Below are 25,731 nucleotides of genomic sequence, written 5' to 3' on the forward strand. Positions count from 1 at the left end.
GACCCATTCCCACTAGCACCTTCTTTCACCTCTTCCTGCTCCACAGAAACTCCGTAACAATTATCATCAGAAATACCAACCATTGCTAGGTCACAAAATATTATAAGACACGTTCCTGTGTGCAATTAACATTGACTCACAGTTTAAACCTTTCAAATGCCATGGAAAAAAAATATTTCCAAAATGTATCCAACGAGGCGCATTTCAAATATTCAAATAATGCACTTGGATAACTCACCCGCAAACATAATCATGCAAAAAAAAAAACATTCAAAGACGAGAAGATACCTATTCTGACTCCCAAGTGCAAGTGCTTTATTCATTGGATTACTATACAGTATGTATTCTATATGCCTTGTTCTTTGCACAAAAGTGGCGAATGCCCATAAAACACCATGGCTTAACAAACATTCCTATGATATAGACGAGGAAGACAATATAGACGTTGATTCCCACAGGGAACCTGAAATATTTGTCCCGAATAAGTAAATTTATAATACCAATATAAATGGTCCGTTACTGGACATTATAAATTTTCTAGCTAACTCATACATGGCTGCCAGCGTTTCACCCCTGCGTGCTAAGTTGGGGTCATCAGCTGGTAAATACCACACCCACCAAGATGCATGGCTAGTGCATATCGTGGAGGACACTGCGTACGTTACTTGCAGATATCGGCAGTGCCAATGCACTATGAGAGTTCTTGTCTCATTACCAAAAATTGATGCCTGCTTGGCCATCAGACGATATAGATGTTGATTCCCATAGGGAATCTGAAATATTTGTCCCAAATGAGTAAATTTATAATACCAATATAAATGGTCCGTTATTGGACATTATAAATTTTCCAGCTAACTCATTCCTGGTTCCCAGCATTTGATCCCCATGTGCTAAGCTGGATTCATCAGTTGGTACTCAGCACACCTACCAAGACGCAAGGCTAGTGCATACTGTTGGAATACTTATATTGCATCAGGAATACTGTTCTAAGTTAGAGTCCCCAATGTGTGAAGTTATATCGTCCGTCGAGCAAGCTCATCCAGCAGCCTACAAGCATGCCAGCTGAGAGTGACGAGGAGTTGTGATGTCACAAACTGGGGAACGCGGTCAAGGCTACATTGCGTCAGCTGATAAAATGTTCTATTCTTTCCATCGTTGATATCCTTTGAGTGGATTAAGGTATGAAGAGATGAATTAAGTCGCTGCGTAGCCCAATTTTTAATTATTATGACTCCCAAGTTTGAAAGAAATATGTTAACAGTCACAATCTCTAGGGGATCCCGCATAAAAAGGGAGGCATTTCGCTGTCAACTCAGTCTACCTTGTGCCACAGTCGAGGCCGGTCGGTCGGACATTGGTCATTCTTCTGCCGTGATATAAGTCGCCAGTTCGACTTTCTGATAAAAGTTTAAGTCCGCGTGCTATTGAACTCTGATTCTACAACACACCTGCAAGACTTAGAAGAATTACAGTATCATTTATGTGTGGTAATAGAAGTTGCGTATGAGTTAGGACGTGAACAGTTAAGGTGTTAACTATTTACAGGAACAGTGTGAACTGAACTTATATTTCCTCACTAATACGATACTATGTTACCAAGTACTTAAACCTAATTTGATGTTTGAATGACAAGAGATGATAGGATTAGAATGACAGTGTTTAAACTTACAAAGTGATTTAACATTGAATGCTAAAGGTGGTAAATCATTGTTGTTAGTGAAACGTCAAAACTGTACATAATTTTGTATTTAACTCTAACAAGTGATACAACTGTGCTAATAGCAAAACGTAACTCGGTATTTCAAACTGTACAGGTGATTGAATTTGTGGTAGTAAAATGTCAAAGTGCAAGATTACTCTACCAAGGTGTTAGAACATTTCGTCAAACTACGTTTATGTTACAAGCTACTGACACAAGTAGTTGAATTTAACCCCTTAACTGGGTTTGACACCTAAAGGCGTCAACAGCTGTCGCACGAGTGTTGGCTTTGACGCCTCTAGGCGTTGTGTACTTCTAAATGTGTTCTTAAGTAGGGTTAGCCTCCTATAGGTATCTGACTATTAATAACTTCTGCCATCTACTATCGTAATTTAAAACAAATTCCATTCTTATCAGATGTGATTATTGCTGTCCTATTAATTTCTATCCGGTCTCACGCCAGTCGGGTAGTTCACGCCTAGGTGGCAGTCCAACAGCTGTCTTGTGTTACCTCGTACGTTCCGCGCCAAATTCTTCGTAAATAATTTGTGTATATGTACATTGAAATAACTAAATTTGCGAGTTGTTGTCATCACTGTTGTTGTTACTACAATACAAGAGTTCTGCGAACTCCATTGTCCAGGTTCTGGTAACTTTTTGTAAAATGGTCTGTATATGATGGTAAACTGTTCCGTGTGACGTGATAATGGCTTGGTTAGGAAAGACGTTGATTATCTGAGAATCTCTCGACTAACTTTGACTTTTATTCTCTCTTCTTTACTTTCATTATATAAGATTTTTCGCCATCATCTAATTATAACCGCCAGACTATCAACTTTACTTTTATGCAATCTTACTACTTGTTGTATAACAATCTGTTGTTTTATCTATTGTACTTATTTTAGCAGCCTTCTAATGTTAATTTTGTTAATACTTCCACTATTGTATCTCATCACATTGTATTTTCAAACCATCATTGTTATTTTTAATGTTATTTTACTTCAAATCTCTTCAAGATTTTAAAATTCATTTCATTACTACATGTTATTTAGACGCTTATTTTTAATTTAAAGTTAAGACTATGGCTGATGATGCCTTCAGGGAAGGCGAAACATGTACCACTATTAGCTAACAAATTTATGTAAATCATCCAAGACGATTTTGTATTGATTAGGTGGTCTAATAAATAACTTAATGTTATTATTTCAATCTGAGAATCCGCCGAACGGATGTAGAAATCACTCAAGAAAACGTTGTGTTGTGTGCCTGTCAAACCAGAGGCGACGGGAAACTGTCTACTACTGTGAGGAATGTGACGTGGCACCTTGTGCTTGCCCTTGCTTCCGTATTTACCATACTGTGCGCAATTTCTGAATGACCCATGAACCAGAAAGTATGTAGAACCTATTGATGCATATCTGAGAACTTTAAAAATATCATAATAATGAAAGGAACACTTTTTAAATTCACTTTTGTGTGAATACACTGTGTATATATTTATGGGTTTACAAGAAAAACTGTAGTAACATAATGCTATTGAATTCCTACTATAACACTCAATTTAAATAAATCAAGTAAAATATATTTTTCTGTTGAGTATTTACATCTACGCCGGCCCATGGTGTAGGGGTAGCATGCCTGCCTCTTACCCGGAGGCCCCAGGTTTGATTCCCGGCCAGGTCAGGGATTTTTACCTGGACCTGAGGGCTGGTTCGAGGTCCACTCAGCCTATGCGATTAGAACTGAGGAGCTATCTGACGGTGAGATAGTGGCCTCGGTCTCAAAAGCCAAGAATAACGGCCGAGAGGATTCGTCATGCTGACCACATGACACCTTGTAATCTGCAGGCCTTCGCACGCTACTGTACCCACTCCGAAAGTGCGCGTAGCGCTGAATAATTACCCACTGGCTGGTTGATGTTATGAAACTATTCCTCAGTTAAGCGGTTAACAGTGCTATTGAACTTAGGATTTATTTTCCAAGTGACCAGATTCACGATAGAACACAGTCTTAGAACTGTGGTTAATAAAACTGGTGTAGTTAACAGTTCTTAATTATCCAGGTAGGACTTCTGTTGAACCCAGGACGGTTCTAGAAAGGACAGTGTGCTGTTTATTTAATCGTGAACGGGACTAAATTCACAGAACAAATTCCTTGGTTTCATTTTAATTCAAGAATTAATTCAAACTTGAACTGTGTAAAGTTTGAAGGTGGAATATTTCATTTTCTACACAATTATTCAGCCGATTTTGATAAAGTAACATGTTTGTGGATGGTTCATGTTTGTGGGTTACGGTAGTCATGTCCTAGTTCGTGAACCATGGGCAATGGCTGAGTGACCTAATAAGTGGTCCTGAGAGTCAGGACACCAGTTGCTATGGAATGGGAGTGGGCATCTCGGATATATTCTGAGTCATGGCCCTCCTTGTGCTCATGCGGCTAGGACTATACAATTCACTAGTGGACCATAACCCGTTAGAGGAGAGATCCTCACTTAGACTATGTGCAAGTAGGGTAGCATCCCGCTTCATGAATTTACCAAGCTCAGAACATTTTAAGCAAGCCTCAGCCCTATGGGAGTAATGGAGTCCCACTCCCATTTGACAGGCGAGGGACTCCTTGGAAACAACTTGGCAAACGAAATGGAATTCGGTGGGGAGCTATCAATATTAATGGGGCTTATGGAAGAAAGAAGGTAGAACTGGCTGAGTCAGCAAATAGGATGCATCTGGATGTGCTAGGAGTAAGTAATATTCGGGTAAGGGGAGATAACGAGGAAGAGATAGGAGATTATAAAGTGTACTTGACGGGTGTTAGAAAGGGAAGGACAGAGTCTGGGGTAGGGCTCTTTATCAGGAATACCATTGCACACAACATAGTTTCTGTTAGGCACGTAAATGAGCAAATGATGTGGGTAGATTTGCCAGTTGGAGGAATTAGGACGAGAATTGTGTCCGCGTATTTACCATGTGAGGGTGCAGATGAGGATGAAGTTGACAAGTTTTATGAAGCATTGAGTGACATCGTGCTCAGGGTCAGCAGCAAGGATAGAATAGTGCTAATGGGCGATTTCAATGCGAGAGTTGGGAATAGAATTGAAGGGTATGAAAGGGTGATTGGTAAATGTGGGGAAGATATAGAAGCTAATGGGGATGGGAAGCATTTGCTGGACTTCTGTGCTAGTATGGGTTTAGCTGTTACAAATACATTCTTCAAGCATAAGGCTATTCACCGCTACCCATGAGAGGCTAGGGGTACCAGATCCATAATAGACTATATCTTAACAGACTCTGAATTCAGGAAATTGTTAGGAATGTACGAGTTTTTCGCGGATATTTCGATGATACGGACCACCATCTGATCTGTAGTGAACTAAGTGTCCCTAGGCCTAGGGTAGCGAAAGTGAAATCTGTCTGCAAACGAATAAGGGCAGAAAATCTCCAGGATGAGGAAATTAGAAGTACCTGGCTATGCTTAGTGAGAAGTTTCGAACAGTAGACAGTAAGGAGGTTCAGGATATAGAAAGTGAATGGGTAGCATACGGGGATGCTGTAGTAGAAACAGCAAGGGAATGCCTGGGAACAACTGTGTGTAAAGATGGGAAAAGGCAAACATCTTGGTGGAACAATGAACTGAGAGCAGCCTGTTAACGTAAAAAGAAGGCTTATCAGAAATGGCTCCAAACAAGGGCCGAGGCAGACAGGGATTTGTACGTAGATGAAAGAAACAGAGCGAAACAAATAGTTGTTGAATCCAAAAAGAAGTCATGGAAAGATTTTGGTAATAACCTGGAAAGGCTAGGTCAAGCAGCAGGGAAAACTTTCTGGACAGTAATAAAGAATCTTAGGTAGGGAGGGGAAAAAGGAAATGAACAGTGTTTTGAGTAATTCAGGTGAACTCATAATAGATCCCAGGGAATCACTGGAGAGGTGGAGGGAATATTTTGAACATCATCTCAACGTAAAAGGAAATCATCCTGGTGGTGTTGCAAATAGCCAAGCTCATGGGGAGGAGGAAAATGATGTTGGTGAAATTATGCTTGAGGAACTGGAAAGGATGGTAAATAAACTCCATGTCATAAGGTAGCAGGAATAGATGAAATTAGGCCTGAAATGGTAAAGTATAGTGGGAGAGCAGGGATGAAATTGCTTCATAGAGTAGTAAAATTAGCGTGGAGTGTTGGTAAGGTACCTTCAGATTGGACAAAAGCAGTAATTGCACCAATCTATAAGCAAGGGAACAGGAAGTATTGCAACAACTATCAAGGTATCTCATTGATTAGTATACCAGGCAAAGTATTCACTGGCATCTTGGAAGGGAGGGTGCGATCAGTCATTGAGGGGAAGTTGGATGAAAACCAGTGTGGTTTCAGGCCACAGAGAGGCTGTCAGGATCAGATTTTCAGTATGCGCCAGGTAACTGAAAAATGCTACGAGAGGAATAGGCAGTTGTGTTTATGTTTCGTGGATCTAGAGAGAGCATATGACAGGCTACCGAGGAAAAAGATGTTCACTATACTGGGGGACTATGGAATTAAAAGTAGATTATTAAAATCAATTAAAGGCATTTATGTTGGCAATTGGGCTTCAGTGAGAATTGTGAGTTCTTGGTTCAGGGTACTTACAGGGGTTAGACAAGGCTGTAATCTTTCACCTTTGCTGTTCGTAGTTGACATGGATCATCTGCTGAAAGGTTTAAAATAGCAGGGAGGGATTCAGTTAGGTGGAAATGTAGTAAGCAGTCTGGCCTCTGCTGACGACTTGGTCTTAATGGCAGATTGTGCCGAAAGCCTGCAGTCTAATATCTTGGAACTTGAAAATAGGTGCAATGAGTATGGTATGAAAATTAGCCTCTCGAAGACTAATTTGATGTCGGTAGGTAAGAAATTCAACAGAATTGAATGTCAGATTGGTGATAGAAAGCTAGAACAGGTCGATAATTTCAAGTACTTAGGTTGTGTGTTCTCCCAGGATGGTAATATAGTAAGTGAGATTGAACCAAGGTGTAGTAAAGCTAATGCAGTGAGCTCGCAGTTGCGATCAGCAGTATTCTGTAAGAAGGAAGTCAGCTTCCAGAAGAAACTACCGGTATCTTTACATCGGTCTGTTTTTAGACCAACTTTGCTTTACGGGAGCGAAAGCTGGGTGGACTCAGGATATCTTATTCATAAGTTAGAAGTAACAGACATGAAAGTAGCAAGAATGATTGCTGGTACAGACAGGTGAGAACAATGGCAGGAGGGTGCTCGGAATGAGGAGATAAAGGCTAATTTAGGAATGAACTCGATGGATGAAGCTGTACGCATATACCGGCTTCGGTTGTGGGGTTATGTGAGGCGAATAGACTCTGTTTTCTAACGATTTAAAGATGTGTAGAACTAAATGAGGCCACAACACTAGTTGCAAATCGAGGATTGTGGCGACGTTTAGTAAATTCACAGAGGCTTGCAGACTGAACGCTGAAAGGCATAAAAGTCTATAATGATAATGTATGTATGTATTTTCCGTGGCTGATACATCACAGATTTAATTAAGAGTTCAATTTAATTTATTACTCAACTCAATCCAGTAGTAATGACAGTGTACATCAAATTCAGTGATATTATATTGCAATTATTCGGTGTCATGAACGAACATTTTGATCCTGCAGTGTACCAGGACCAGCTCAATCCCAGGAGAAGTACTAGTAACTGCTGTGCTGAGTTGATGTTGAATTCTTGATTTTATTTTATGAATAAACTTTTGAGCAAAATTATAAACATTCCATTATACTTATTTCACTTCCCTCTCCTCTGTAACAAATTAGATACTGACGGACATCCCTATGTCGAGTCTCGTGTTCAGCTAGCCGACGTAATCAACATTTACTGTTGCAATATGCTGTATTTGGATATTTATAAGCAATCTTTGTCATCGGTAGGGAAAGGATTTTAAGGATAGAAAGTATGGTCAAAAAAGGGGGAAAAGTTCTAAAAATACATACAAAAAGGTGAAAAAAAGGGTGTTGTTGAAATCACATTATTAACATTTACACCAATTACATGATCTTTCTTTATCCCATTTACTGGGTTCTAATAATTAAACTCTTTATATTGGATTGCACACAACATTTCAATGTTTTTGACAGTAAGCCACTGGCGCATTGAGCTCAGTAGATTCTTATATAGTGAGAGAAACTCCACTTGACAACTACAGAAACCAATGAAGCATATCTTTTCAGCACTAGTACAGGGAGTTCAGTCAAAGTTGTAAAGGTTTCCACATCTGGATTGTTCTTTAAATTTAATTCCAATTTGTCTTTAGCATATCCATCAAGGTTCTCCCTAACACTCATCAACTTCTTCCAAACTCTGAACCGCATCAGTTAAATACTTGTAGCTATGCACGGCGTATCTTCCCCATTTTCTGTCTGTTGTTAAAAAATCGACGAGTGTTCCATATTGTCCATCCCAACTATATCGGGTGATCTTATGGCTATTCCTCTTCATAAACCATGTGTTCTTTATTGTCACTTTATTTTTTATACAAAAGTCCAACAGTTTCTCTCCATCTTCATTTCTATCGCCATACCCATGTGCGCCCAGAACATTCTCATATCTCATTCTGTCAGTTCCCAAATGAGCATTCAGATCTCCCATTATCATGATCCCATCTTCAAAAATACGTGTTCCCAGTTCATTGAGGAACTCTTCTTTTTCTTCCACGCTACATCCTGTCTGTAGAACATACACCTGTACTATCTTCTGTAGTTCATTGTTTACATGTTTGTGCATTATTATAATTCTTTCATTTACATACTCAACCTCAGCTATTTCTTCAACATTCCGATTTACTGCAAATCCCACTCCATTTCCTTTCTCTTTACAGTTACCCATCCAGTACAAGGTGTACCCCATTCTTAGTTTCTTCATTCCTTTCCCTTATGGAATAAAATACTGTTGAATTAGCTGCAATTTCGGTATACCAGTACATGGTGTATGCAAGACATAAGGTACGAGATAGATCCCAGTGTATTACAATACCATAATTTGCTATCTAACGTGACTCTTTATAAGCAGGTTGTGCAGAAGCATTCTAAGTTTTACAGAGTTGTAAAATTTGCGCAATTCAATCTACTACGGGCCGAAAATTTAATGGACCGAGTTGAATGTGCGCTACTGATGAACATATAAAGTTTCTCTTGAAAACACCAACAAATCAAGACAAGTTCCAGGAGCCAAAAAGTGGAAAATTTTCTGAGGTTTAAATGAACTGCTTCAACATGTCAAGTGTTTACATGATGATGTACATGTTTCACATAAAATGCTACAATTTAGGTACATGAAATAGTGACAAAACAGGATATAGCCGAACGGAACTGAATGTGAGCCGTTGCTGGATAGCCTGATTCATGACGAGAAAGGGACTCTCCCTTCAGCGGTCAATGTCTGTCAGAAGACTTTATAGCTTGGACCTCAAAGAACAACTAAGAACTAACACAACGCCTTTCTTTCCAATATCGTTAAAGGGGATGAAAGCTGGTTTTATGCTTATGAAGCAGACCAAGCAACAATCTGGTCAGCTGAGAAATCCAGGGTCATCTCAACCGAAGAAAACGAGGCAAATCAAAAACACTATTTGCATGTCAATTTGTTATTTTTCTCCACAACAAAAAGGAATTGCTCATCAAGCAGTTTGTTCTATGTCTTCAAACAGTTAAGCTGAATTCTATTCCAAAGTTCTGAAGTGTCTGCAGAAGGATATGAGAAGAAAGCAACCTGATCAGCGACAAAACAATACGTGGCTCATTCACCAGTACAATGACCCTGCCCATAGTGCTCTACTCTACTCTACTCTACTCTACTCTACTCTACTCTACTCTACTCTACCCAAAATGCAGCTGAAGGAGCACAGATTTCAGATGATGAAGGAAAATCAAACTGAATTGGAGGCCGCATTGAACATGTTTCAAGAAAATAACTTCCAGAAATGTTTCCGATTGAGGCAGCGCCGCTGGAATCGGTGTAGTCTCAAAAGGGGATATTTTGAAGGCAGTACAGGGCAATAATAACTAAGGTACACAATGAACTATTTACGAGATCAGTTGGGAAATTTATTAACTCTTGGGAGTACGATGGAACAAGAGCCTCTGTGGCTAAGGTGGCAGTACGCCGGCCTCTCACATCTGGGTTCTGCGATTCATATCCAGGTCGCTCCAGGTGGGATTCGTGCTGGACAAAGCTGAGGTGGGGCAGGTTTTTCTCTGGGTATTGAACTTTTCCCTATGATCTTTCATTCCAGCAACACTCTCCAAATCATTTTATCTGTCAGTCATTAATCAATGCCCCAGAGGAATATGACAGGCTTCAGTAGGCGGCATAATTCCTATCCTCAAAGTTAGATGAGGGCTTCATTCATTCCATTCCTAACCCGGTCAAATGATGAACAGGGCATTACATCACATCTTCAAGGCATTAAATTTCAGAATTTACAATCCATACATGCTACTGGAAAGCTGTATATCGAAACAGTGAAGTCCCAAATGATGCTAACAATGATGACAATTCAATTTATGATGAATGATGATGAACGAATCGTTCCTTGTTTCCGTGAAAGCGAGTTAATATCCATCACCAGCTTGCTAGGCCTATCGTGACTTCACCAGAGCCCCCTTAGCCGCCATCTCTTTCAGGTTTCCTGTAGGGCCTTCACAGCTACCATAGCGGTCTCGGGGCCCACACAGTCCCCACTGTACTTCACCCCCACAGGCTCTTCCCTACTTGATGACGTTGCCCATCTCCCATGATGTGGACAAGGGGTTGGATTTGACATGTCACTGTGCAAAGGTGTTTGAGAAGATTTGAGAATAGAATCAGAAAAGGTGAAAGAAAAGTTAAGAGAAGAGCAGTATGGTTTCAGATCAGGAAGGTCCGCAGTAGACCTTATATTCGCAGTAAGGCAACTACAAGAGCGTCATTATGAATGGAGTAAGGATCTTGTGATGGCCTTCGTGGACTTTCAGAAAGCTTATGACCGTGTGTGTAGAAACAAGGTATGGGAAGCCTTACAAAAAAAAAAAAGTGTCGAGGAACAGACCATAGAAAGAGTAAAGGAAATGTACAATGGGAGTGTCAGTTGTGTGAAAATAGGAGGAGAGAGAACAGGCTGGTTTGAGCAAAAAAGGTGGATAAAACAAGGAAGTGCTCTGTCACCTTTGCTCTTCGTAGTAACAATGGACAAGATAAGGACAAAAGTGGCAAGGAAAATTGGAGAAGGAAAAATGAAAGTGATGATGTTTGCAAATGACCTGTCAGTCTGGGGAGAAAAGAAAGAGGATATCCAGGAACAGATGCTTGGGTAGATGAGGTGGAACAGTATGGAATGAAATTTAATGCTCAAAAGAGAAGAGAGTGTTCACAACTAGAAAGGAGAGACCTACGAGAGGGTTAATGCTTGGAGGGGAACAGCTTAGGAAGGTAGAGAGTTTCAAGTACTAAGTATCATAGAGGAAAGTGGAAGAAATGATAAGGAAATAATAGAGCGTGGAAGATAAGCAGGAGCATTCCTGAAAAGTGTCAGAAGCCTGGTTTGGAGCAAGGAGAAGCAAAGGGGTATACAGGGTGTACTATATACCTGTTCCAACGTATGCAGCTGAAACTTGGGTAATGAAGCAGAGAGGCGTAAAGCAAGTGAAATGAAATTTCTGAGAAGCAGGATAGGGGTGACAAGATGGGATAAGATGAGAAATGAGAAGGTTTGAGATATAGTATAAGAAGAGCCACTACAGAATAGGATAGAGGCATCTAGACTTAGATGGTATGGACACATGAAGAGAATGACAGAAGGATACCGAGGAGGATGCACAAAATGGAGGTAACAGGTAAACGGCAAAGAGGGAGACCAAGAGACAGGTGGATAAAAGGAGTGGAAGAGTGTGTACAGAGAAGAGGAGAGGACTGGGCAAGAGTGACTAGGAAGAAGTGGAAGAAGTGGTGGGAAGACAAGAGGAGAGGCTTACGTTCCAAGCAAACCCGGCCCAACAGCTGGAAACTGCAGATGATGATGATGATGATGATGAAGTACGAAGGAAAATAGAAGATGGTGCATCATTTGAAGAATATGTTATGATGATGTTGAAAATGTTGTGATCATCTTTGAGATAGTTCAAGTACAGTGTGCAAGAGCTAGCTGAGGAAGATGATGAAAAGATCGTAAGCATGAGCCCATGCACATTTCCATGAATTCAGTTGTTCCTAAGGGGATTATGATTCAATTATCATTGAGGGCGAAATTTACAGTGGCCATAACTAACAAAACATAGACTAAATGAAGATCGTTTTTGTACCGGGCGATACACCTCCATGCCGCTAATTCAAATATTGTGCCAAGTTAAACTCCTCTACAGGAGTTTGGAACCTTGAAAACTGAACCAATTCTACTATTTCTTAAAAGATGTCACTACGGTAAATTTGGTAATCTTGAAGTGTTCTGAACTGTGTCTATTTTGATTTGTGTTTGTTTATTCCGTATCAAGAAGTGTGGACATTCTCTTCTAGATGTGTCTACAGAGAAAAACCTAGGATTACGCACTCTGTTGCAAAGTAATGAACCTTCTTGAAGAAGTTTTGTGTTCATAAGTTTTTGACCTTACTGAATTTTGTTCTGTGGTTTGTGGGTTGGCAACATTAATCATTTCTACCCGCTTGTTTTGAATTTAGCCAATCCCGAATTTCTCTAATTAATTTTTGACCAATAACGTATGTCTTCTCCGATATGGATATGTTGCTTTAAGCTATCCAATGAAGTTGAGGGGGGTGTGTGTACTCATTCTTGAAAGGTCTCGAATGTATTTAAACTGCTGATTTTCTTGTCTCGGTGCCACTTCATCGACATCTTGCTTAGTGAGCGATTATGTAGCAGGAGGCGGGTAGCGCCTCTTTCTTCGGGCAGCAGTTCATCCACAAGGTAATGGCCGTTTAATAAATTTATTTCTTGCTAGCTCAGCAGTTTAACCCTCGGGGCAGTTTCGAAACTTTTCTCATGTAACCTATCTTTAATATGTAATAGACATTTGGTAAAATGTCGTCTCTTTAACTATAAATTGGGATAGAGAGTGCCTAACCCTCTCGAGCTCCCACTCATATTGTTTTGAGGTGACTACGTTTTCATGATCGTTTTTCTTCTCTTCGTAATGTAATAAAGTTTTCTTATCGTGTCACCTCCTTAGTATGGGATTAGCCCTTGCGTAAGCGGCTTAGTGCCAAGTAGGTTTCAAAAGTGTATTAGGAGTGCAAGCTTCGCCTCCATTCTATTTTGTATTATGGACCAGTAACTTAACCTGATGTTTTATTTTCCCCATGTAAAGGCCCTGTAGGTTGGGTATCAAATACCCCCGTTTCTTGGTGTGCCTTAAGGGCAGATAGAAATGAAGTTTGTTGTAGCCTTTGATAGGCTTGTCAAATTGAGAGCGGGTCTGCTCTTTTTCTTAACACTGTAATTAGGAGCAAGTGCTCCTTGTACTTAGGGGTTTTATGCCCTTCAGCAATGGTAGTTGTGAGCTGAGAGCTCAGGAATTACACTTGGAGCTTGAAGCCCAGATTTTGGTAATAACACCCGAAATCTTGTAATTTCTTTGTACCTGATTTTGGCTTGTTGCTGACTTGTTAGTTGTTGAGTTTTGAAAGTCTAATATGAAAATTGTTAAACCTTGTTGTCTGTTGAAAATACCGTATTTCACGGCATAATCGTCGCCACCGCGTAATCGTCGCATCCTTTATTTTCAATACAAAAATCGGACTTTAAACCTTTAATTACATAATCGTCGCACGTCCAAATTTTGTTCACTAATCTGGTTAAAAGGTAAATGGAACTGCAACGTAAGTTGCACATGAATGCGCAATTTAAATACGTGTATGGTTTATGGGCAATTTGGCAACACAGTCACGTTTGCGACATGTTGCTCAACGTATAAATAAATAATACCGGTATATGTACGACGCATGGCTTACCGGTAGACTATCGGCAGTTTGACAACGTGGTCGCGAGACAGTGTACTATTTATTAACCACCTACATATTATGAGTTCCCATTTGAAATACGTAAGGCTGTAAGTTATCGCTTATCGGCAACGTCGCCAGGAAATACCGGCTAGGTAGGTTGAATGGACCTTGAACCAGCCCTCAGATACAGGTAAAATTCCCTGACCCGGCCGAGAATTGAACCCGAGGCCTCCGTGTAAGAGGCAAGCACGCTACTCCTACACCATGGGGCCGGCCCCTGTGTTATTGCGCACAAAGTGAAATCCAAGACGATAACGCAGATTTCCACGGAATTATTCAGCCGAATTATTTACGATGTCTCAGTTGTCATCGCTAGACTCTTATCTTACTACTACGTCATAAGTGTCCGGGCATGGGATGAAAACTTTTATCCAAGCAGTCAAGATAATTATTATCCAATGCTATTAAAGTTTTATTTTATAAACTCGTCAGTAATGTAATGTAAAATCATCAATAACTGGGAAGAAATATTAACCTAATTACCGTATGTTTAAAAGAAGTTGAAAAAAATGAATGTTTGTTACTGACGTCTCGGAATACAGTCAACTATACAGTAGATCTACACCGCGCTAGCTAGAGCTCCGGTTTGCGAGCTTTGCGCAAGCGCAGTAGTGTGTCGCAACCAACGAGCTAAACTGACAAATTGTTGCATGCTTCGTTGCTTTCTAACAGTATTGGCTGCTCTGGAATGGACAGATCACAGATGCATTTATTTGTTTCAGATTTACGTGATTACTGTAGACGTGTGCGTGAGAATTTAAGTTTTTAATTTGTGTTTTGGGTGTTTGCAGAAATAATTTGTTTTAATAGTGAACAATTACGGAAAGTCATTTATATCGCAAAACATTAACGTGTGAAGCATTTATAAGCGATTATGGGTAAATATAGAAACTATTCTGCGGGCTTCAAGCTAAGCGTAATTGCCTTCGCTGAACAGCACGGGAACAGAGCTGCAGAAAGAAAATTTTCTGTGAGTGAAAAGTTGGTGCGTGACTGGCGGAAAGTAAAAAACAAGCTAAAAAGCACAAACCCTTCTAGACGCGCGTTTAGAGGTCCTAAAACAGGGAAGTTTCCTATAATTGACGAAGAAGTGTTTAGGTACGTCAGTGAAATACGTAACAATGGCTGCAGTGTATCATATGAAATGTTACAAATTAAGGGACAGGAGGTAGCGCGCAAACACAACATACCGATAACTCAGTTTAAGGCGACTCATGGATGGATTAAGGGGTTCATGCGACGACACAATCTGTCAGTGCGAAGGAGAACAACACTAAGCCAAAAGTTGCCTGCTGATTACACGGACAAGATTGTAAATTTTCACCGATTGTCATACGTTTGCGCAAGGAAACTTCGTACTTGCTTTCTCAAATCGGTAATGCCGATCAGACTCCAATCTTTTTTGATATGCCTCGCAACAGCACTATTGCGCTAAAAGGATCACGGAGTGTATTAATGAAAACCGGCGGTAGTGAGAAGTTGCGATGCACGGCAATGTTAGCCATTACAGCTGACGGGAGAAAGTTGCCGCCTTACATCATTTTCAAGAGGAAAACGATGCCTAAGAATATACAGTTACCCCGTGGAATTCATGTATGAGTGCAACCAAAAGGTTGGATGGACGTAGAACTCATGCTGGATTGGGTTAAAACTGTGTGGAATAGAAGACCTGGTGCATTACTAAAACAACCAGCTCTGCTTGTTTTAGATAGTTTCCGAGGTCACCTCACGAACGAAGTGAAGCAAATTCTCACTACAAATAAGACACGGCAGATAGTCATTCCTGGTGGCCTAACATCTGCTTTGCAGCCACTAGACGTATGTGTTAATAAACCCTTTAAAGACCGCTTACGTCAATTTTACAACGAGTGGATGATGAGCGGCGATCAGCAATTGACGCCCGCCGGAAATATCAGGCGTCCACCCTTGGACTTGTTATGCTCGTGGGTGAAGAAGAGTTGGGATCTTATACCACCTGAACTAGTCTCCAAGAGCTTCAAAAGGACTGGGATTTCGAATGCACTAGACGGTTCCGAAGATGACGCAGTGTGGCAGGGAGACGAAGAATCTGATACTGGTATTAACAGAGGCGAGGACGGCGCATCAGATAGCGAAACCTGCGATAGCGACACCGAAGATTTGGAATAAATTGTGTACCGGTAAGTCCGCATTTCACAACAAAGCGATAATTTTTTGCAAGTGTAATATTTTAACTTTAATACTCAAATTAATGACAAATTAACTTAATACGTTCATTTTTATTTTCAGGTTGGAAAAACGTTCGCCGAATTGTTGCGAAAAATTATGAATTTTGTTTTAGACTATTTTAATTATTTTGATGTATAAACGCGAGTATTACGTGCATCTTAAATTTGTATCAAATACAATTTAGTTATAAATACATTTTTTGAGTAATACAAATACTGGTATTAAATATTCATCATATAATGGTCGCACCCTACAAATTTTTTCGAAAATTTTTGTATAAAAAGTGCGACGATTATGCCGTGAAAGTTTTAAAATTAACTTTAATTTTGTAAGTCGAGACCTATTCCCACCCGCACCTTCTTTCACCTCTAACTACCACGGATAACTCCGTAACAGTTAAAAAAAAAAAAATTCTGATTCTGTTGTATAAAAGTATATTTTATATATGGTATCATCTTTGGTTCCTTCCACACAAAGCGCATAAGGCAGCAAGCTTCGGCCAACAAGTCCTATTTGAAGCAGCGTTCTCGATATTGTCCCACCTGATATTAACCCTTCGTAGGTTTTCTTTGAATGCTTGGCGCCGTGTTTTGCGTGGTCTACCAGGCTTCTGCCTGCCTCCTGGTGGCTCTCACTGTAAAGCATTCTTAGAATATCAGCTGTCTGGTAAGATAAGAATATGGCCCGTTATACGCATTCGAGATCCCACCACGATATCTTGTAATATCCTGCAGCCACTCTTGTCACAAAATTCCCTCATCGGCGACTCGGTCACACCAAGTGATACCTAATATTTTGCACAAACAACACAGGTGAAATGCATTAGTTTCCATTCTGTTTGCACTGTATTTTTTCAAGTTTCAGTAGTATAGATTGCTGTTGGCATGACAAGTGTTTTAATAAAAGTTAGAGTTTAGTCTCATTATAGACCGCTGAAGTGGACCAGAAGGTTCACAGTGCTGAAAGACTGCCAAGGCTTTGCCAATTCTGTAGTAGACATCTACAGCTAAACTGCCAACTTGCAATAAGACACGGCTAAGTTAGGTGAATTGTTTCACTTGTTCGACTGGCAGGAGCCCAACGGTGATCATCTGACAGTAGCATGATGTAACAATCAACATGATTTTTGTTTTATTAACATGAATACGCAGTCCAAGCTGTTAGTCATGTCTTGTAGAGAAATACTGGTTTCCACCGACGTCATTGGCAAAATAGAGGTCAGTGAGCTGTACGTGTCATTCAACAAGATTTAAGCACTTGGTCCATTCAGCGCCTTCCCTATAACAAAACTGATCTGAGCCCTGTCTGACACCTGTACTGATGATGAAGTTTGCTGTCCCCCTATCAATCCTCTCACAACAGCTGCTGTTATGATATAGGCTTTTGAAGACGTTTATAAATATATCTGGGATACCATAGCTTCTTACGATGTTCCACAAGGAGTCCCGATGTATGATATCAAAAGCTTTCTTGAAATCAATAAAATTGAGAGTAACTGGTTTCTGGAACTTAATATACCAATACACGGCTTGATAATATTATGCAGGGTGGACATCTGTTCAGGACATGAGCGGCCATGACTGAATCTAACCTGTTCCGCTCGCAACAGTTATCAATGGCTTTTTCCAAACACCTGAGTAGAATGATCGAGAACGCTTCATAAGGTACTGAAAAAGGGAGATTCCTTGCCAGTTATTGCAGTCACTTAAATCATCTTTCTTGGGGATCTTTATAATAACACCTTTCTGACAATCGTCATTGTGTGTGCCAAAACTTGTTGAACAATCTATTCAGATGTACAACCAGATCTTTTACACCAGCCTTCAAAAATTCCGCTGGCATCTCACGCACTTGACTTCATTGGTTTCAAACATTCCCAATGTAATATTCAATGGAGCATTAGTATCAGTAGTTTACAATTTTATTTTAATATAAATCCTCAGAAAAACATAATGAAATTTTACTGTATTACTTTTCAAATTTCAGGGTTATAAATATGATACTGAACTATACATCGAATGGATATGGGAAAGAATAGATGATAACATTTTTTATTTATAAAAACCCACTAGAGTCGACAAGTAGTTTGAACCCACCATCATCCGAATGTTACATGACCCTGTCAATGATGTCCCACAGGCGAGGTACCGATAAAGTGCTGCAGTCTAGCAGTCACCATTTTAGATATAAACACTGCATTAGCATCATCTGCTTCAGAACCAATGACTGTATTGCTGAAATATACCGACGGATTATTCACCGAGGCATAAGAACTCTTTTGAATTAACTACTGGGAATTAAACATCAAATCCATACACCAGAGATTTGGTAGTATATGTGAAGCAGAGGACAACATTCTTCACATTACAGTGTTGCCATTATTAAGCTAGTAACACGTTAGTACCGAAATGAAATAACATAGCCTATATGTCCTAATCTTCGACATCATATAGCAAATCAGATATTCATTTCCTGGATACACACATGGCGTATGAGGCTATTGAAGGCGATTCTTTGTCCATCGGATAGAGATGTTAAGCCTTGAGCAGATCCCGTGGTGCTTTTTGACAGGAGTCAGCTATGTGCCAGCACCCGATTTCACCCTCTCCCTTCCTACTATCCTATATCACATCAGGCATTTCTTCTCATTAGCTCCTCTGATGAGGTTGACATCAGGAAGGGCTTTTGGTCGTAAAAACTTGCTATGAAGATTCAACTCATTTCACACCCAACCCCATAGAGGAATGGGACAAGACTTAGACATACATTTGCTGGGTACATACATACTTTGTAAGATATGGCAGAAAAGAAAATTAAGAGTTAAATACACACCTTCATATAAAGCTGGACAGTGTTCATGCCTAGAATGACATGCCCAACGTGCGATAACATATTACCAGCTGAAACAACACGTGCAAAGGCTGGTAATTTCATCAATTCCTGCAACTGTGGTTTCCACTTGCGTTCATCGGATAAATCCACATTAGTTCCAAATCTCAACATTTTAGGACCGCTCTTGTTACTATTAGAATTTCCACCAGAACCTCCTTTACTTTTGCGCCGAACATTTCCTGTAGAGTCCTTGGAGTCAGAGTCGGATAAGTTACTATTGTGAGTTCCAGATGATTTCTCACCCTCCTCCTAGAAGAAGAAAAAGTTGAAGACCAAAGATAAACAAAAAATTTTTAATCAACTTGACATATACAATGATTTTGCCAGTCATAAAAAAAGAATGTGTAGCATTAATGACAATATCTTTAATGTCTATACATCCAGTGAGACAGCTGGCCATTTAAAAATACACCAATAGGAATAACACCTTTTTCTTCTTTACCAGTGGCTTAATGTTCCACCAACTCAGATAGGTTTCTGGCGATGATGGGATAGAATATGGCTAGGAGATAGAAGTGAGTAGTAGTAGTAGTAGTAGCAGCAGCAGCATTAGTATTTGCCTGGTGTGAAAATAGGAAGCCACAAAAAACCATCTCCAGGACTGTGACGGTGGGGTTCGAACTAATCATCCACAAAATGCAAGCTCACAGCTACAAAACCTGTACCACACTGTCAACTCGCTTGATCAGCAGAAAGAATCTTGGACAGAATGTCGGAAAAACATCTCAAGAGGTAATGTCCTAAGACTCTATTATGCAGTATTTTTGATATCACTTCTCACTACTACATTAATTTAACAAGTTGGTCCTCTTTTGGCACGGACTAAAATAGCAATGCTCACAGGGTCTGTCACAAATAGAGCATACACAATCTGGTGATGGGTCTTGGAAAGCAGTTCTCTTGCACAACTTGTGGGGAAAGTCGTGTACTGTTGTTATGGAAACATATAAAGATTCTGAGAAAACTTTTTTTTTATCATTAATGAATTTACAAATTCTTTGAATAAAGAAAAGAATTATATATTGATTCTGAAAAGATGTTCATTTGATATTCGTTAGAAAGGTAACGTCTTTCATGTGGCCTTGTTGAAGGTAACAGAAACTGCAGGACTGCTAAACAAGCAAGTTTTCTTTTTCTTTTGCTTCTGCTTTTCCCCCCCACACCTGTGAGGTCGCGGGTGCGAACTGCGGCACACATGTGGATTTGGCCCTGTTTTACGGACAGATGCCCTTCCTGACGCCAACCCTATGTAGAGGGATGTAATCACTATTGCGTGTTTCTGTGGTGGTTGGTAGTGTGATATGTTATCTGAATATGATGAGGAGAGTGTTGGGACAGACAAATACACCCAGTCCCCGAGCCAGAAGAATTAATCAGAAGCGATTAAAATCCCCAGCCCGGCCGGAAATCGAACCCAGAACCCTCTGAACTGAAGGCCAGTACACTGACCATTCAGCCAACGAGTTGAGCAAGCACGTTGTGGGATTAATTTAAAATTAAAAACTTCATCTTTGGTCCGTATTGAAAGGAGATTAACATACAATAGAGGAAAGCATTATTGATCCACCTTTTTTCAATACGAAGTATGTTGTTAATACAATCACCATATTTTTATTTAGAACCGTTTCGATGTCTTTGGACACCATACTTTGTATTGAAAAAAGGTGGATCAATTATGCTTTCCTCAATTGTATGTTATTCTCCTTTCAATACGGACCAAAGATGTTTTTAATTTTAAATGATTCGTCCCACCAGGCAAAATCTAAAGCCCAACAATATATGGGCTTAAAAATTAAAATAGGGAAATTGGGCGAAGATATAGATTTCATTAAAAGATGCATTACATACAGTTTAACCCCTAACTTTCCTAAAAGCGCTAATAAACAACACATCCTTCCTCACCAACAAAAAAATTCAGTCAAAAACTAATAAGTTATGGTTACAGAACAAACTAAAATTTCTTTACAAGAAAAAAGGCTCTTTTAAAAAACCGTTTGTATGAGACCTTGAGGTCACTCATAAACTTACAAATGCTCAATGGAACATTTTCCAAGACCATGTTTACAATAGGCTATTAACGTGTTCTCGAAAGCGGACGACCTTAGAGAATAAATGTGAAGTGCTCTTGAACAAATCAAAATCACATAATAATTCCTCAAAAAAGACTAATAATTTCAGTACTTCTGAGAATCTTATTTCTCAGCTTCACCCTCCACTTGTCAATTTATCGAACATAGTGATAAATGAGAAAGAAAGTACAATACTTTCCAAAGGCCCGAAACATAATTCACTGAACGTTAACACACCTAGCATTGCTTCAAAACTAGTTATTGAAACATAGGTAGCTATTAATAAAATGCTGAAGGATTCACAAGATGAACTAAGACTGGATGTTAAGAGACATCTTAATACAATATTCATCTCTCCCAGTTTCAATAAACTTACGCAGATTTTCCAGAAAGGACAAACATCATTGAACTTAAGAAGAAAATTAAAGAGAATCAACTCACCACTAAGGCAGATAAAGGAAACGCCACCGTCATTATGGCAAGAACAGATTATATTGAAAAAACAAAAAAACATTTCAAAGATAGCCATTTTTCGGTCATCGACAAAGATCCCACTCAAATAATTCAGCGGAAACTTAAGCAAACACTTAAGAACGTGTCTTTTCTATTAACTGAAAAAGAAAACTTGAAGCTTATCAACATGAACCCTAGCTTACCAACTGCGAAAGCACTACCGAAGATCCATAAGGCTGGTGTCCCCATACGCCCTATAATAAACTATAGGCCAAGCCCTTTATACTAACTTACTCAATTTATTCAACAGTTACCCAAAAAATATTTCACATTTGCTTCTCATAAATCCATTAAGAATACCACAGAACTAATTAAGAAACTAGACAAATTTGAACTGCAACCGCACCACACAGTGCATTCTTTCGATATTATTACCATGTATCCGAGCACAAAAACGAGCAAGCTCTTTTCTATCATTGAAAATAATCTAAATTATAACATTCATTTAAGTAAACTTGAAAACTCTGATTTTATGTCTGTTTTGAAACTGTTAGTGGATAATAATTATTTTACATTTTGAGTGTTGTTTATAAGCAAAATGGCTTGGCTATGGGATCACCAGCCTCTGCCATCTTAGCAGAAATGTACTTAAGACTTTCTGGAGCACAATGCTATTGAAAAGAACGAAAAGTTTAATAATAAGTTCTGGGCCAGATATGTAGATGATAACTTTTGTTATCATCGATGAACGTTCTATCGAAGCACAGAATACTCTTTCAAACCTCAACAACATAGGACCACATATCATATTTTCACTGAACTCTGAAACTAATGCTTCTATTAGATTGAACAATCACCAGGCTCCCTTCTTCATTCTCATATAAAATATACAGGAAACCCACCCATACAGCTTCAACAAAAAAACAAGATTCTAAGCATCCCCATTCTCACAAATGGGCTACTTACAGTAGCTTAGTTGATCGCGCGTTCAAACTTCCAATGTTGAAAGCAGACCTAAATACAGAACTCAATACCATACGTGTGATAGCTAGGTTTAACCCTTTCCTGCCCGCATTTTCACTCCGCTTATCCCCAGGTTTCAACCTATTATTAAGCAAAAACTGAAACAGACCATATTGTTTCAGAAAAAGTTAAATACAGTAAAAACTATTGGGTGGACTCAGGATATCTTATTCATAAGTTAGAAGTAACGGACATGAAAGTAGCAAGAATGATTGCTGGTACAGACAGGTGGGAACAATGGCAGGAGGGTACTCGGAATGAGGAGATAAAGGCTAATTTAGGAATGAACTCTATGGATGAAGCTGTACGCATAAACCGGCTTCAGTGGTGGGGTCATTTGAGGCGAATGGAGGAGGATAGGTTACCTAGGAGAATAATGGACTCTGCTTTGGAGGGTAAGAGAAGTAGAGGTAGACCAAGACGACGATGGTTAGACTCGGTTTCTAACGATTTAAAGATAAGAGGTATAGAACTAAATGAGGCCACAACAATAGTTGCAAATCGAGGATTGTGGCGACGTTTAGTAAATTCACAGGGGCTTGCAGACTGAACGCTGAAAGGCATAACAGTCTATAAAGATGATGTATGTATGTATGTATGTATGTATGTATGCATGTATGTATAATTCCAGACCCAAGTTATTTTCAACCTTTACATTTAATCAAAATATCTACAGTGTCACCAACTTATTCAAGAAAAATAGCGTTAATATTGCTTTCCGTACTAGCAATAGAAATATGGATATTCTCCACAATTCCAGCCTAGTCAACAAATCCAACCCTTGCACTAAGTCAGGTGTTTACATGTTCCGGTGCAACAACTGTAACAGTTAATATATAGGACAAACTGGCAGGATCTTTAAGATTAGATATGCAGAACATCTTAATGCAATCAAATACAATAGGTTTTCGGAAGTTGGTCAGCACATTCAGGATTATAAACACAAATTTAATGGAATAGATCAGAATTTAACAATATTGGATATGTTGAGCAAAGGCCCCTTACTAGATATCACAGAAACCTGCTACATACATCTATATCAATATTTCATCCCGAATCTGAACCAGAACGACATTTCCGAAAAGCCCAGAATTTTATATGATGATATTTCAATTCTCAATAGTGCTAAACTTCCCAAAAATAGTTTGTTCATTCAGATTATACATAACACGTTATTGCGTTATCCTTCCTCACCATGCCTGCCTGACTCTGCCTGTTCCATTACCCCTCTTCTCCCCCCTCCTGACCCACCCCTCTCCCTCCCTTAGTAATGTTCTGCGCTTCCAATAACCTCAAGCACCTGTTCCTCGTCACTCTCCCTACATACAACAGGTCGCTCAAGGTGAGTCTCTTACTTAAGTTTTTAGTTTCTTGCCCTTTTCCCATTATTTCTTTTTAACTCTTAACTTTCTTTTTCATACTTTACGCTCCGCATTGGATCGAGAACTTTCTGGCCATATAACTACTCTTTTGTCAGTGCCTGCAGCAAGATCCACTTGTGTAACTACCTCGTAACTTACTGTTGCTTCTTATGATCTGATATTACAATCTACTATCAAACTTACATATATTCATCACTATTCTGCAGAGTAACTACATTCTACATCAGTTTTTAGATGTCAATGTTCAATTTTTGCTCAGTGTTTAGCAAACCATTACAAAGTGATCAAGATTTTTTTAAAAATATTTGTTGATATTTTCACTTTCATTTTATAATCTGACCAACAAGTTCATAACTTGTAAATATTGTAAGAATGATTTTTAAGCACCGTTACATTTTATTTCATCCATTAATGTTATTTATTACTAAGGGTCTATAATATGCAGTGGCAAAACTATTAGTTAATGAATGGATAAGCAGGAAATCTCATCTTAAATTTTTTTGTAGGGTAGTTCCAAACGTCGAGTTTTCTTGCTTGCAGAATGGTCAGTCACGCTGCCCTTCAATAGTTAATCACTCGTCAATTCCTTCACTAGCTTTTTCTCGATAGAAATGTTACTAAGACTGCTAAGACTTCCACTGTTCATTGTATTATGCAAGTATGTTTTATCCTCTTCAGAGTACTCGTACTCCCTTCAGATGAAGCCATTGTCATAGGAAATGTTAATATTAAGGGCATCAATTTTGACACTTCCACCCTCACTGGATCAAGGTCATTTAGGACAATATATTCTAAAAGTGTTATGGGGGGACAATTTTTTTCTATATCTAAATAAATGCTTCCCTGCTATTAAACTGAATAGTCTTATGAACATTTACCGCTTTTTAATAGAGAAAGATTGGAAAATGAATTGATAAACAATTCCTGCTCCTGTTTCCCAAGAAAACACAAATGTCAACATGTATCTCAACAAGCCGATTTTGTTTCACGACTTTATGTTTAATGGCCTGAATTTTTACACCTTCAGATAAAGAATGTTGTATCTTCCCGCGCCCCAGTAAACGGAATCTCGCAATCTCTTCATTCTGAATATGTTTATTTGAATTTTGATGCAACTCTGCTTTTCTAAGAAAGTTTCTTGTAAAAATTACCCTAACTTAAAGTGCATTCTTTTTCACCACCAAACAAAACATAGGAATAACAGAAAAGCTTCAAGCTTTCGGAATAGGCTGCTAACCAAGAATACCGTGTATACTAGGAAAACTGAAATTTTCTTGCTTCTTTACCGTCAAAATACTTAATATTTAAATTAGGCATATCTTTTGTTTTTGGGTTTGCACTTCTCTTCGTAAATCCAAGAAAAAACGGGTTACATATTAAAGAGTTAAAAATTCTTGTTAAGTTCCCGAAGAGGCCTTCTTCACTCATTATTTGAATGCGAGTTTCAACCAGATGATGTCAGTCTTGTTGTACACAACTAACAGAAACTCAGAATTTTGTTGGGTTGTTTCCATGTCCGAATTGCCTCAAATAATGCCAATAATGCACTGACCACCCAGTACTAATATTCAAAAAAATAGCACACGATAAACAATATGATAGTTCATTGTCACCTTCGGGCTGGGAGTTTCTAAACACTCAAATAGCAGACGAGGCTTGCCTCAGTGGGTTCTAGACCTAGCGGAGAGAGGAGCACAGGCAGCAGCCTCCCCGCTTTCAATCCCTTAGTTCAGGGAACGCAAGTAAAACGAAATGTCCTTGGTGAGTCAAGTTATGTCTTGCCTCCTGTCACGTCAGAAGGGGTAGTCTGCTGTCGCCATCTAGCGCGCAATCAGTGATGCACATTGTCTTCTGTCATATCAGAGATTGTTTTAGCACAAAAACAACAGCAGATACATTTGTTAATCGTAATTCTTAGGGTAGGCATTGCCTCAAATTACTCCAAGAAGTTTTGCCACTGATGATATG

The 25,731-nt window shown here is 39.2% G+C and overlaps 1 protein-coding gene across 1 annotated transcript in view; it reads right to left on the reverse strand.

Annotated features, from left to right (window-relative positions):
- Positions 1–25,731, reverse strand: part of Utx (Utx histone demethylase) — a 381,209-nt gene that overhangs the window by 83,039 nt on the left and 272,439 nt on the right. The window contains exon 15 of the mRNA XM_067152335.2: positions 18,777–19,085. Coding sequence (XP_067008436.2) covers positions 18,777–19,085 — 309 coding nt within the window. The remainder of the gene's footprint in view (positions 1–18,776; positions 19,086–25,731) is intronic.

Source organism: Anabrus simplex, chromosome 8 (genome assembly GCF_040414725.1).
Source record: "Anabrus simplex isolate iqAnaSimp1 chromosome 8, ASM4041472v1, whole genome shotgun sequence".
Taxonomy (NCBI): domain Eukaryota; kingdom Metazoa; phylum Arthropoda; class Insecta; order Orthoptera; family Tettigoniidae; genus Anabrus; species Anabrus simplex.